The sequence below is a fragment of the Pocillopora verrucosa genome, chromosome 10 (assembly GCF_036669915.1).
Source record: "Pocillopora verrucosa isolate sample1 chromosome 10, ASM3666991v2, whole genome shotgun sequence".
NCBI classification, from domain to species: Eukaryota; Metazoa; Cnidaria; class Anthozoa; order Scleractinia; family Pocilloporidae; genus Pocillopora; species Pocillopora verrucosa.
The window spans coordinates 6,865,163-6,880,138 of record NC_089321.1 but is presented as its reverse complement, the minus strand read 5'-3'; the positions used below and the strand labels follow the sequence as shown (position 1 = coordinate 6,880,138).

At 36.5% G+C, this 14,976-nt stretch overlaps 1 protein-coding gene across 3 annotated transcripts in view; it reads left to right on the top strand.

The window, feature by feature from the left end:
* Positions 1-361: 361 nt before the first annotated feature.
* Positions 362-14,976, top strand: part of LOC131779336 (extended synaptotagmin-2) — a 16,426-nt gene continuing 1,811 nt past the window's right edge. Inside the window, exons 1-22 of one of the 3 annotated variants that reach the window (XM_066173006.1) lie at positions 362-517; positions 6,363-6,404; positions 6,997-7,134; positions 7,249-7,325; positions 7,748-7,814; positions 7,926-8,015; positions 8,436-8,491; positions 8,653-8,770; positions 8,994-9,093; positions 9,239-9,309; positions 9,404-9,489; positions 9,589-9,637; positions 10,316-10,405; positions 10,847-10,927; positions 11,062-11,136; positions 11,303-11,389; positions 11,691-11,840; positions 12,009-12,115; positions 13,157-13,204; positions 13,904-13,984; positions 14,334-14,468; positions 14,609-14,714. In XM_066173006.1, the coding sequence (XP_066029103.1) occupies positions 479-517; positions 6,363-6,404; positions 6,997-7,134; positions 7,249-7,325; positions 7,748-7,814; positions 7,926-8,015; positions 8,436-8,491; positions 8,653-8,770; positions 8,994-9,093; positions 9,239-9,309; positions 9,404-9,489; positions 9,589-9,637; positions 10,316-10,405; positions 10,847-10,927; positions 11,062-11,136; positions 11,303-11,389; positions 11,691-11,840; positions 12,009-12,115; positions 13,157-13,204; positions 13,904-13,984; positions 14,334-14,468; positions 14,609-14,714 (1,893 nt within the window). In that variant the 5' untranslated portion in view covers positions 362-478. Of the gene's footprint in view, positions 518-2,201; positions 2,313-3,728; positions 4,247-6,362; positions 6,405-6,996; positions 7,135-7,248; positions 7,326-7,747; positions 7,815-7,925; positions 8,016-8,435; positions 8,492-8,652; positions 8,771-8,993; positions 9,094-9,238; positions 9,310-9,403; positions 9,490-9,588; positions 9,638-10,315; positions 10,406-10,846; positions 10,928-11,061; positions 11,137-11,302; positions 11,390-11,690; positions 11,841-12,008; positions 12,116-13,156; positions 13,205-13,903; positions 13,985-14,333; positions 14,469-14,608; positions 14,715-14,976 lie in introns of those variants that run through there. The other 2 variants (XM_066173005.1, XM_066173004.1) reach the window with 2 other exon arrangements.

Genomic DNA, 14,976 nt, shown 5'->3' with positions numbered 1-14,976 from the left:
ATGGTCTCCATACGCACACACGGCAATTCAAATCTTTTCGAGAGCGATCTTATTGCTCTCCAAATATCTAAAATGTTACAATTTTGCTCGTCAGACACAAATTTTATTGCAGTTCCACAATTCACATTTTTGTCCCGAATTACAACCTAATCCAAATTCGCTTAAGTTCTGCGTTATATGATAAAAAGCTGCGAAATTTCCGACGTGACCCGATAAGTTTCACCTGCTTCAAGGGTGGTAAACAACAAACTGCCAATCAGTTATTTCATTGGCCCGGGCGAGTGAGTGCAGTGGAGACCAATCTTTGACCTTAAAACTTGATAAGTTTTGCATACATCAATCACATTAAAAGACTTGGGCAGATCGCTTGTTGCATATCCAGAATCAAGTCTGTGCAAGATTCGAACTCGTAACTAGGTGTCTGCAAAACATCTTGGCTGAATCATTTCAATTCCCTGCTTTATAATTCGTGAAGCAAATGGCCTCCTGGAGGATCGAACGCTCAAGCGACGCCAGGGTAAATTAATCGAAAAATTTTAATTTTTTGTCGTAGTTTTTCTCATGATTTTGTCTTTCTTTTGAGCTTAAACCACCACGTCCCTGAAATTGTATTATACAGCTTCATCAATCTTACGACTAAGAGGCGCGTTTAAACTTCGATCGCACGACTTTCGTTTTATTTAGACATGATGCTTCCGAGAAAATATAATTTTCACGGGTACAATATTTTGATCCCTGTTTTTTATTTGCCCAAGTGAAAAGCTGCTCTATTTATTATTCCCCTGACCAGGTTTTGTATTTTCTTTCTGACAGCTGCAAAATCAAAATGCAAATGTACAACAGAATATTCTTATTTCGAATTGAATACACTTGAAGCGAAAGATTGCTGAAAATTCGATCATAATATAAACAATTCAGTTCTAACACAGAATGGAAGCAAAGCAAACATTTTGAACAACAGAACAGTCTTTGTCAGGGCAGCTTTCACTCTGACTGTTTTTGCACGGTCGACTATAATCTCACCCACTTATTCTGAAACAATATCAGACATATATAATGTCGAATCTGTTTTTTTTTTTCCTATAAATCAATTTCTATGGATTATCATTCTCAAATAATTTCTTAATTTTTATCCTAAAGAGTTCTGGATTACAACTTCTTGTCACTATCCCTTTGTTGTACAAACATGTTACGGCATAGTAAACCCACTGTGATTCTGGGCATAAATTATGCTTTCTCTGAGCCAGAACGAGCTCGAGGACTTGCCTCGCGTCTTCCCTGTCTGTTAGAGTCGAGGGATCTGGGAAAGAATTCACCAGATTTCCTGCGCACCACTTAGAGATTACTCAGTGATTACAAGACGATGCTAAAAATGGGAAGGGGGGGGGGGAGCGGCCGGGAGCGGGGACGGGGGCGGGGACATGATGTTGTTACTTTTTTTTTTGGTTACTTTTACTGTCATTATAATTATTACTGTATTATCAGGTCACCTTCTGGCAAAATATAGTGGGTCAGGAGCCCATCACTTGGAGCCTTCAACTCCCATACTGGACCTATGTCACGGCGTTTTAACAGAACGGTTTATTGATGGGCTCCTGATGGGTGCATGGTCCTTGACTAATTTTTCTCGTGGTCGTCTTCAGAAAATGTATGAAGTGACCCGTTGTCATGTTACAAGCATTGCATAATGTGTATTCAGCTTTATTTGAAACCAGGCATTTTACGGCTGGTTCTATAAAATGAAAGCTATTATTTCCTCGGTTCTCTTTGTAAATAGAGTAAATTCATTTGCCCATTAGTTCAATTTCTGTCTGTAAATTTGTGTCGAAGAATGAAAAGTGTTTCTTTACAAACCCAGTTTAGTTTCGTATATAGCTACGAATTAAGTTTAATTTTTCAGTCCAGTACATGGTTTTATAGTATGAACTAAATTTTTTCTTGGCTTATGTTTCTTCAATGGTAACAGCTTATCCAACTTTCAGTTTATTAATTCAGGGATAGTTTGAAGCCAACATACGCAAATTTGTTAGTTTCTTTTTTTCCCTGACACTGAAATTTTTTTATTTACTCGTCAATTGGCAACTGATTACAATGGAACTAAGCCATTTAAACCTACGTTGTTTACACAGAAGTTTCCCCCGCACAATGAAAGCCGATTTATACATTGTGACCCTTCTTTTTCTGTTACTTTGAGAGGAGGGAATTGAGCATTCAACATGAACGGTTCTGGGCGCCATCATAGTACTTTTGTATCTTTTGTTATTTTATCATCAATTATCGCAGATGTGTCTTCACTTAAACCCAGTAACACGGTAAGGTAATTCTTCTTCAGTTTCATCTTTGATTTTGACTTGTGTTCTTGTCAAAAAGGCCTAGAGTCTTTCTGAAGGCGGCTCGTCTGTTAAATCGTGAAATCCAAGGTTTTTAAAAAAGTAATCATGTGCATCACTTTTTACTCAAAAAGTTAATCCAGATTGATGAAATATTTATTTCCCACCCGATGGAAACTTCAGGTGCTGGTTTGGGATATGGTTTTCGAGACGTTACCGAAGAAGTCTTTTACCTGACCCTATTTCAGACCTAAGAAAAAGCACACCATAAGAGTTGCATCTGTGGGTGTTGGCTCCTCAGCGCGAGCGAAGCCTTACTCCACATAAAATACAAACTGCTTGCTTATGGCCAGTAAATGAGAAAGTACCCCCCGGTATCTAGCACACCTTATCTTTTTACAGAAGAAGTAACCCTCCTTCCCTTTGAGAACATCTGCCTCTATTTACAAAGAATAAGACAAATAAGTTAAAAATATAAGGAATTAACATAGTTCGTTGTTCACCGTTTGAAATTTGCATTGTCCAGCTATTTTTCCATTTATTCACGAATTCTTCGCCAGACATCAGTCATATTATTACTTTCCATTTTATCCTTATTTTCATTAGCTCTTTTTTCTCTGTTTTTTTCCTTTTTTTCCTTCTTCTTTTCTTGCTTTTTGCCGAGTGTTTTTTTTTCCTCAATTGTCTTGCAAGTGACGCATTGTAACAACGATCAACTCTACAATTTCGAAGGTTTCAATTTGTCTCTCTTTTTTTTTTCAAACATAAAATTTATACTATTATATTTATCTTGGACCGTAAATGACACTCTTTTTTGGAATGATTTACATTGCTTCTAAATAGCCACTGCGTTTCAGCCAAATTAATTTGTGGTGGCGGAATAATCGATTTAAATACGCCGATTGCATATTTTACATGAGGGGTTTGTTGAATGCTTGACTTTATAGTAAATTGATGAAGAAATAGCCAGCAGACTAAAAATACCCTCAATAAGTATAGACTACCAAATGACTTGAGATGCTTTAAGGTTTAACTCTTTGTTATAAGCTCCATATTTCTATTTACCTTTCACTGAATTTTAAACACACCAAGTTACGGCAGGTGTTACACTCGTTGGGATTTTTCCAGCAGCAGTTTAAATAAAAGATGCACCTATAAGCCGAGAATCTCGTGGTTTCTGCTCAAAGTTGTTGATCTCAACGAAGCAAAAAATGAAAACAGCTTGTGGGGGTATTATTGATAGACAACGTGCCCATAAAGTGAAAAATAAGATCGAAGGGGCGTTTCCTTTCAATACCGATATGTTGTCATTGCGTTGTTTATAAAATTCGTATTACGGCATAAAATTGCGGAGGGACACGTTGCTAAAAGCAGGTGGAGACTGGAAAAAGCCTGTAAGTGTATTATCGCTCTTCCTTGTCACGCTCCGACAGCTCGCTTACACTATTGTTTTTGTGACACGTCTCAAAGTGATTAGCATATGAGAGGTTTGCCGATGTATTGAATTCAACCGAGCTCTGCACAAACCCAGTATAGTGTCAGGTAATCGTAGGCTTGTGCCAATGGCGACGTCTGTGGCAGCAGAGAAAGCGGACAAATCCGCCGAAAATCAGGGGAAACCTGGCGTTGAAGCGATTGTTCCATCTCCAAATGAACAGAAGCCATCAGCGAAGAAGACAGAACTTGCAATTTTGAACTTTGTGATAAAATATCTGAAGTTAGTCGGAGGTGCTTTGCTGATCTGGTTTATGGGGTGGTTTGGATTGAGTTACGTCTGGATCATCTGCGGCTTTTTCGTGTATGTTTTATGGCGTATGAATCAGGACGAACGAAAGACTAGGAGACAGGCGTTCAGGGAAGCTGTAGAACGCGAGCAAGAAGTAGTTGAGGCGCGAATGGAAGATCTGCCATCTTGGGTAAGATACGTCTCTAGGCAAATGAGCGCATATTCAATGTGCTTTCAACCAATTTGAGCCAAAGATAGCCTTTTGTTTCTAGATCGATCGCGTCGCTTAAGTCATCAACAAAATTGTGATTTGAAACTGACTTAAATTTCCCGAGAAATATTTCTTCCTCGAGGCTTCGATTTGTAAGAGTCACGTAATGCGATAAACATCCTAACTAGTGCACGTTGCCTCGTGCTGAACTTGTGAGCTACAGGTCGTAGTTATTTCTTCTAATTCGTATGGACGAGCTTTGTTAAAGTCCTAGCTAACAAAGTATTTGACAATATTTCATCTTCATTCCGCTTCTAAATCTGCTTTAAAGCTTATTTATCATGTCATTTGGTTAGGCGTGGTTTGAGCATTTCTCTCGAAGGTTCGTTCACAATTTATATGCAGGAACAAATAGGTTTATTCTCGTATTGGGTCGTCATGTCGTAAGGGTCCTTGAGTCTGGACTTGTTTAGAGAGCTTTAAGACATGAAACTGTTGGACAGCTTGAGGATACAATGGGCCTCATTCTGGGAGCAGTCACTTAGCGATGTAAACACATCGAAATTAGTAATGTATATTTAGCTGATGCATCTCGCAGAGCTGTTTGGTCAATCACCCTTGAACCTCTTATTTTCTTTTTACTAAACTTCAAAGACCTGAGAAATTATCCGAACAATACACCGAATTTGCGTGGATATCCCCTAAAGCTTCTCCAGACATGAAACTTTGCTGCGCGTCATTCGCTCAAGTTGGAGAAAATTTTCAAATAACAAAAGCTCATAAAAGATTCAAGAAGTCTTACTTTGCGAGACGAACATTTGTGCCAAATGTCTGTTCAGCTGTTGAAAGGCACTCCAATGTGTTTTACATCGTGCCAAGTAATAATGTTCCAGTCTGAATTTGACAGGTGTTGGATTAATTGAGACAGCTTAAAATGTTGTGCAGTTGAACCAGAAGAAAAGTACTTTGGTGAAAATTTTATTTGACATCAGGATTTAAATCCCCAATGATTCAGTAATTTTGTCTTTTGATTCAAGTTGTACTGTTTAGTATAACGTTGTTGCCTTTGTTGATTTTAATAAGACCTCTTGCATGTTGCTGGGAAATACATTTAAGGGAAAGGAATATCACAAGAATTAGAAATAATTAGTGACTGCAGGGTGTGAAATGAACTTCTAAAAAAAAACATTTTATGCATAAAATAGTGTCAAATTTGCACTGTTCAATATAAATATGTATATTTTAATAGTTATCTAGATGTTACCATGATTATATATCTTTGTGCACACTTTGAGACATTCAATTTGAATCCATAATTTAAAAACAGTTTCAAAGTGGTATGAAATAGCATTGAATGTTATTTTGCATTTTTTTTCATAACAAAATGACCACTGGCCTAGCTCAACAAAATGCTGTTACATGTACCTTAATCTAAGGGCCACTTCTAGTCAGGGGCACTTTTTCTAGTCACAAGGGTGTCCTCTGGAAAGAGGATCCTCAAAATTATAACTTCCTCCTACAGAAATCTTTATTTCTTTGTGTTCAAGTGAAAGAAAAAGGTTGGACACAGCACCCACATGTGGAGTTGTTTGGTCTAATGCTTCCAAACAAATGAATCACCCTGGCAGGGCTGTCGATTAATTTTGAAAGTAGAGGGCAAATGAGGAATAGTAGATAGCCAGGTTATTTTGGATGCCAAGTTGTTTTGTAACATTGTAAGCAAGACTGGGAAAAATTCAGTTAAAATGTCCCATGCATTCCACCAAGCCTGCAAAACATTGTTGTGGGAAAATTCTCAACAAGGAAGTGATTCACACTGAAACTTGTTGAGGGTAAATTTTGCATTTAATTCGACTCAAATCTTGGAAATGGCTGCTATAAAAATTTCTTGGATAACTTTTCAAGAATTTGACCAGTATTCATCAATAGTTTAGGTGAAATGGTGCACATTAAAGTAGCTGGCTAGATGGCAGACCAGCCTGTGTTTTGCTGACTGGTTACAAGTCCCTATTGCTGACTCTGTAAAGTATATAAACCATTATATTTAGATTATCTTCCAAGATATGTCATCTTAGCTATTTTTTCTTTCCTCCAGGTTTTCTTTCCTGATGTGGAAAGAGCAGAATGGCTCAACAAGGTAAAAAACAATACAACCAGTATTAAAAACAAGAAGTAAGGGATTACATCTTGGCAGTACTGCTGAGTCACCCTTTCGACCAATGAGATGCAACTCTTTCTTTTAAATTTTCCTAATCATGTACTTAACCTTGTAACTCCCAGTAGTGATTAACATGAAACTTCTCCCAATAATATCCATACATTATTCAGCAAATAAGTGACGAGAATATTCACATTTATCAGGTAGAAGCTGCTATCTTGATCTAGCACCAAGTTCTCATAACTAATTTACAAGGAAATGTGTAGCAGGTAGAGGGGAGAATTAACAATCAGATCTTGGGAGTTAAAGGACTAAGGCAGATGGCTCATTTTTCCTTTGAGTTCTCATCAGCTCCTATTTTAGTTTTACAATTATTAAGTTGTTTTGCTATCAATCTTTAGGCAAATATGGCTAACATGCTCACATGGTTTACAATTTTCCCTCTTAAAAAGTCACTCTTGAGATAGAACTAGGGCAAAATTTTTGCTACTCATGCGGCAAGTTGGAGATATTGACATTTGATCTCAAAACTGACACTGTTTTATCTCATTATGTGATTATTCAACAACAGATGCTGGTTCAACTGTGGCCGTATATCAATGACATGGTGGTAAAGATCCTGAAGGAACAAGTGGAACCAGAAATTCAGAAGAATGTGCCTGGATTTTTGAGCTCCATTTATTTCAAAGAAATCTCTCTTGGTGAAGTGGTGAGTCAGACAGAGGGTTTTACACATCAAAAATTTGCTATAATTTACATGTGACTTGTCTTTGAACAATGCAGCAATACAATCTCCTCACTCACACTCTGTTTTGGTTTGTAGCCTCCCCGTATTGGTGGAATCAAGACGTACACTAATAATGTGGACCGTAATGAGATAATCATGGATATTGATTTAATGTGAGTACACTTCAGTTCAAACTTGATTGTTTACTTCCTGTGCTACTGTGTTTATTAAGATCTTTGATTTTATAATTATTAAAGAATTATCATGACTTGACTGGTGCTGTGTCAATTACAAGTTTGATTTGTATTCTCTTCAAAGCTGTCCAATATAAACCCCTTCACTTTCAGGAGTGACCAAAATGGAATTTTTCATTACAATTCCAAAACTGTTTCAGGCAGAAGAGTGTTTAGAAGAAAGAAACGTTTATTTAGTTAGCACTTATTCTCTGGTTTTGCACCAAATTCTTAGTGCCAAAATGATATGAAATGTAAAGCACAGTGTGGAAATTTAAGTTTAGATCTCAGAAGTTAGAAAAGATAGAAAAATTTTTTATAAAATTTCTAATTTCTGTTGTATTTCTTGTCATTGCTTTTAGTTATGCTGGGGATTCAGACTTTGAGTTATCTGTCAAGGGTGTCAGTGTTGGCATTGAAGATCTCCAGGTATACTGTATTTACTGCAACAGAATATTTTACCAGCATGAGTTGCTTGAAACTAGAAATTCTCATGTATTATCCTGCTACATACTTATGGTTTCTTTTCATCCCATTCAGCTTCGTGGAAGTCTGCGTGTGATTCTGCGCCCTCTCATCCCAGCTGCTCCTCTTGTGGGTGGGGTGTCAGTCTTCTTTCTTAACAGACCTGTAAGTTAAAAATTAATTGAAATACAAATTTTTGACAAGAAAAGTTGTTTTTTAGGTTGTCAATGCTCTATTACAAACTGAATCAGGTTGGACATTTAACAAATACATTCCATTTTACAGTAGGACAGTTCAGTCATAGACCACAGATGTCGAACTGTGATAAGAAAAAAAAAAGTGGCACTCAAGTTGCTGCCAGGTGTGTCACTGATGTGTCACCACATTTTGATGTTACCTGTGATCTATTACTGACTGGACAGACTGTAACATAGAATCCAATTATATTATAAGGAAGTAAAGTCTTGTTCATGGTGATGTAATCTGTACTTCTGTCCTCCAATAGATTGAAAGTAAGATCCAATCAAAATGGGTGTATGATTCAGCTTATTGTAAATTTTTTTTTTTTTGCTTTATTCTTAACAGGACATCGACTTTGACTTAACAAACATGGCAAATATTCTTGATATTCCTGGTCTGAGGTATGCATATTTTGATTAACCTTTCAGAAAACTTGCATGGGCAACAGTAGATATACTTATATAATGAATCATTAGTTGTGGTAAAGTAGACATGATTTATAAAACTAATCTGGATTAGAGGTGATGTTTGGTTCTCTAACTTTCCTTTTTCATTTTTTCAGTGACATTATCCGTGGGGTAATAGATGATGTTGTGGCAGGATTTGTGGTTCTTCCAAACAGGATCACAGTACCTTTGACTGATGTTGATCCTTATGAACTGAAATACCCCATGCCTGATGTGAGTGACTTGTACTTATCATTAGAGTTTTCTTTCTGCAAATTGTCTTTGATTGTGCCTCAAGCCATGTTGAAAACAATTTCCCTTGTAACAGTTTTGGACCATTAGTCAGAGGAATTGGAATAGAATTATCTAAATTTGAATAACTCAATAGTGCAGTACACAAAAGTGAAGTTTTTTAAAGGTTTTTGACAATCAATTTTGCTTTTTCTTGTCACTCCAGGGTCTTCTTCGCATTGAAGTCCTGGAAGCTAAAGACTTGATCAAGAAAGACATTGGTATCATATCTAAGGGTTCTTCAGATCCATATGTTATTCTCAGAGGTATGTGTCAAAGCCTATGGAGATTACTGTATGAGCCAAAGACATGGAAAGGCCCGACTGTTTTTGTTGGATCATGTGTACCATAGGTCAATTTGTGAGTTCTTTCATAGTTTCAACCTATGATGATATTTCTTTCTGTTGCCAGTGGGAGCCAAGACATTCCGCACAAAGACAAAGGACAGCACAGTGAATCCAATATGGAATGAAGTGTTTGAGGTAAAGATTTTGATGGGTTTGTGGCTCCTAGTTCAGACTTCAAACATGGGATATTTAATTTCTGATTGTTTTGTTTTGGATTGTTTATGTGAAGGCCTTTGTGGACAACTCACATGGTCAGAAAATAAAGATTGGTGTCTTTGACGAGGACAAAGCATCTGATGATGAATCTCTTGGAACGTAAGTAATCATCCAAACATGAATTAGTAGAAAGCAACTCATATCTCCAGTTTTTATGCAACTGTTTTGATGTTGACAAATGATGTTTTATCTCCCTAGTGTTGAGGCTGATATCGGTACCATTGTCCAACAAGGCAATGTTGATTTGGTAAGTTGCAAATCTTTCACTAACTAAAGAGTTGTATGTCATATTCAATAACTGATGTTAGGAACCTTTTTTAACACCATGCGATTTGATACAGCATCTAGAGCAATTTTAAATTGATTGTCAAATTGAAGCAGTCCAGGATTGTACTGGGTTTACTTTCCTTCCTATGGTCTGTGATTGTTCTTGAAAACATGTCCTACCCTCTAAGCCAAACACATGCAAAGAGATAAATTTCACTTATAGTGATTTGATCAGTGACACTTTCCTTCACTTTAATTGGTAACTTTACCTGTTTTTTTCTTTTGACTGAGTTTACATTGGTTGATTTTAATATTTCTCCTTGTCCTGATTGGCTATTGGTTCATTTTAATATTTCTCCCTGTCCTGATTGGTCATTGTGATGAATTATTAGTTTTTGGTTTAAACACTCAGATTAACCCTTTAACTCCCAAAAGTGATTACTATGTAACCTCTCCCTATAGTATTCATATATTATACAGCAAACAGATAATGAGAACACTATAATTTATTACCCTGATTGAACACCTAATTCTCGTAATTAATTTACAAGGAAGTGTGTAGTTGCTAGAGGAGAGGATTGACAATCAGATCTTGGAGTTAAAGGGTTAATTTTGCTCAATTTATTCTAACCTGTAATTATGCAATTTTTGAATACAGTGGCTTCCATTAGAGAATGTGAAGAGTGGCCAGATCAACTTGCGATGCACATGGTTCACACTGACTGCCAAACCAGATGATCTTTCACCAGTAAGTTCAGCACGAACTAAAGGGTGTTTTTATATTTATGAGGACTAGCTGAATAGAAAAACAAAATCATTGCTGCAGCAATCGAGGAATAGTAAAAGGAAAGCAGAAGTTGTGGACCTGTACTTTTGAGAATCGGTGTGTGAGTTGGTTCCTTCTGTGTGTTTTCAAGGCCCAGAAACAACTTTTCACCATTCTCTCTCAGTAATATCTTGCACGTTTAACAACTTGGTCACACTTTGGAAGTACAGTAATCAGTGGGAGAACTTATTTTTTTTAGTGACTGGCCATGCTCAAAAGACAAGACCAGTTTAGCAAGAACTGCACCTATGTCCTGTGCATATATGTGCAGGAACAACCATTTGTTTAGGCAGGCCAAGAGCCAAAGATCTTGACTGTGTATTATTTGCTTGTTTATTAGTTTAATTTGTTTTTCATATACAGCCTGACCAAGCTGTTATTGGTGAGGAGATGTTAGCAACAGCAGCTCTTTTTGTTAAACTGGACTCAGCCAAGAATCTTCCAGTAAGTGTGCGATGTGAGCTCTCCTTTATTTGACAAAAAGGAAGTGCAAAATCTCTGCTTCTCAGAATAAGACCACAGGAAGTGTGAAAGGTCACTGTTGTGAAATTTTAAAGTTAATTTCAACTTTTCTGTAGGTGACAAATGCTGCCCGTGGTACCACAAGTGCATTCTGCAAACTTACTGTTGGAAATGTCACTTTCCAGAGCAAGGTAACCTTAAAGTCTGTATATTATTTAAATAAGCTTTTGATCAAGCTACAACATCTTATACCTATTAAATATTATGACTATATGGGTAATTATTTAATCAACGATTTTGTTTTCACTAATGAAATAAATTGTTAGTAATAATTTTTTTCCACCTTGTACAATGCAGACCATTCAAGACTCCATCAGTCCAGTGTGGGAAGAACCATTTCGCTTCATGATCCATGATCCTAACTATCAGGAATTGGATATTGAGGTACAGATTCATTCATTGATCATGGCTCTTGTAAGGAGACTGTTTTTTTAGCAAGTCAAAAAATGTTGTAAAATACATGTAATAGGAGAGTTTTCTCACTATCTGATTGAAAAACAGCTCAGCTCATTGAATCTTAGTCAACATATGTGGTATAATAGTCAGATAATTTTCTGTTCTCCAATGCTGGATGAACATCTCGTAAGTAGATAGGAATTTTCCAGTTTCTGATCTATGTACATGTAAAATTTTACGGTTTGTTTTACTTATTACACATCTTCACTGGTTTTCTTTTCTTTAACAGATTTTTGACAGCAGCAAGGAGAAAAGCATTGGCAAACTGGAGTTCCCCTTGGCTCAGCTTCTGAAGAATGAGAACATGACATTTGAACAACCTTTCCCCTTGAAGGATTCAGGCCACAACAGTACTTTGACTTGCAGGTTTACACTGAAGGTAAACATATTCAAACTGTGGTCCCAGAGAGATGATCATCAGTATGTCTTTTCACCCATGATTGCCAAATTTGGTGCTTTGTCAAGATTTCAGTTTCTGTGAAAGTAGTTACTTACATGATGCTTTAGTCTGAGGAAATGCAAGCCCCTTATGTGCTTTATATACTAGGCATTGTTTACAAGAGATGATGACACATCAGACGAAGAAGAAGACGACGCTGACCAACCAGATGTGATTGCCGCTGATGAACTGTCAGGTGGTGCAAGCAAGCAAAGGTAAGTCCATGCCTTATGGACCTGTACCTTCCAATTCACAAGACTACACTGTGTCTGCTACCAGTCAGTGCTTGTTATGAATATCTTTCATGTACATGCATTTACCTCTCTCTCTTGCTCTGGACAACAAACTATGAGCAATCAGTAATCTGTTGATAGTCTCTTTATCTTTTTGAATGTCTCTCTGATCCTTTTGTAAGATCAAAAAAAAAAAATTGTGTTAATTTAAAGGACAGTTGAAGGTTTATTGTGTACTAAAATGATAACTGCAGTTTCAGTCAACCATTTGTTAATTTATTTAAAGTTCAATCCATCAATAAATCAAAGAACCATAATTTAATTATTTCTAAGAATCATTAATGAAGAGTCATTTTAAAAATCATTTGACTCCTAATGATTAATTAACAGATAAACTTACAAACAGGGCATTACGAAATGTACATTGATTTCTAATTAACTAAATCATAGCAGATTTCCCTCTTCATTACACTCAGCTTCATCTCTCACATAATTTTTGATATAAAACATGATATAAATTGTCAAAAAGATAACTAATAACCCATAATTAAATTTAAAGTAACCTCAAATAATATACAAATATCTTGTAAATTAAAAACAATTAATTGCACACTTTAAACAACATCACTATTTGATACTGATGGTCTTTGAATGTTAAATATCATTTTCTGAACATCAGTGATATTTATGGAGTAAAAATTTTAGTATAAAATTAAAAAATTAGCATTAACATTAAAATTTAAACCATACAGGAGTTAATCATGCAATTGGTGTTGGTAATCAGTAACAGATTTAGAGTTAAAATTTACAATGTAAGTTAAATAAAGTAAATCTTGAGAGGTGATAAAATTTAAAGCAAATGCTGGTTACTAACAAGAGTAATTTTCTTCACATTGCTGGCAGCTTTCACTAATCTTTCCTTTAACTCCTTACTGTTTCTGCATGCCGCAATCCTTGCAGCCTCGCATCAGGTAACAGTCGCCTAAAACGCTGCATTTTTTTCTGCTTTTGTTTGGCTCCTAGCGAGGAAAGCACTGTGAGACGAAGGAAGCCTGCCCCCAAGGTTCAAAGGTGAGCTGGTGTAAAGTGAACAGTTGATTAATGTTTGACGTCTGTAAACAATATCACTAACACTAACCCTTAGGGATGACATTGTCAGTGAGAGAGAGCTTTCTGTTGTAATACCTAGCAATGGTTACTGTCAAAACTAATGAACAAACAAGTGGGTAGTTATTAGAAGTTAAAGGGTTGTTAAATACAAGGCACCTGATGTTTGTCAGCAATAAAGCATACCTGTAAGAGATATGGAAGTGTAATGATTGCTGTGGTGTCCAGTGGATCAAGAGCTACAGGTTGAACCCTGCTGGACCACTGGGAACTTTGTTCTAGAGCAAGAAACTTTTAAGGGGGGAGGGGGGAAGGTAGGTAAGTTTTCTCTTGTGGGTTTGCAAAACCTGACAAAATGTTGGAGAGTAACCTGTTGATGAACTCTTGGATCCCATCTTAGTGACACAGGACTAGCGGCACTCCAAGTCATTTGTGTCATAATAAAGGTCTGACAAGCTGCAACATGCAGTGTATGCAACTTTCCATATGCTCAGAATTTTTTCTTTTTTGGCCATTTAATAAGAGCGTGTGGAAGGCAACCTTGGATAACGTTGTGCTTCAACTGTTATGCTGATTTTATTTTGATCATCTGTCAGTGTCTCTGGTTTGATCCAAATATTAAGCAAATTAATTCATGGGTAATTGATGTTATTCTTGAAACAGGACAGTGTCTGGTGACATTCGCCTCACCACACGCTATAACAAACAAGGAAGCAAGTTTGAGGTCATTGTTCACCAAGCAAGGTCAGTCCAAATTCATTCCTCTTAATTGTTTAAACCCAAGAGTGTTCAGCATGCAATTTCTCCTTTCAGTAATACTGCTGAATCATTCATTAAGATCATGAGAATAAAGGAAGTGATCTTTAGCATATGAAGCTTTAATGTTTAATTTACAAATTCTCCTTATCAGTTCCTAAGGAAATATGGAGAGAAGTATTGAGAATATGGATACTGATGTAAGGGTGTGAAAGGTGTAAATTTCATAAATAAACAAAGAGCAAAAGTAATAAAAGGACTTCTTCAGTCTTCTTTGTACACATTTGGGTACTTTGTTACATGTTACTAATTATTTTTTTCTGTTACTCACTTAAAGGAAATTGCTGGCTTGTGACTCAGATGGTCTTTCTGACCCATATGTCCGTGCTTACCTGCTTCCTGACAAGTCTCGAAGTGGCCGCAGACGAACTGATGTCAAGAAAAACACCCTCGAGCCAGACTTTGAAGAAACGTAATTCTAACTTTCTTAATATTCTTTTTGTTTTTTTTACTCTTTAATCTCACAGTGCAACTGATTTTCTACTTAGAATAATGTTTGTGTCCTACTCTGAGAAAGATTTTGTACCATCCTGTGGAAAACATTTTTTTTAGGTTTGAATGGAGTGTCCCTGAGGATAAAGTGAAGGAACACACTTTGGACATTACTGTCAAGAATGATGTGTCTTTCTTCTCAAAGAGCAAAACTTCTATGGGCCAGGTATGAAGTTATTTTTTTTGGCTCACTTAACAAAGTTGAGATGGAAGGTTTCCAATATGAAAAAATTTTTTTAACATAATCAGATATGAGCAATAATATATACAATTATATAGTCAATCCTTCAGCTTTTTAAAGTCAACTGGCTCCAGTAAATATTAATATGTGTACCTACCCCATGGTGATACATTAGAACTACTTGGGGGGTGGGGATGGGGGACAGTGGAAGGAAAAGCTTTTAAAGAGAAAGATAACTGTAGGTTTT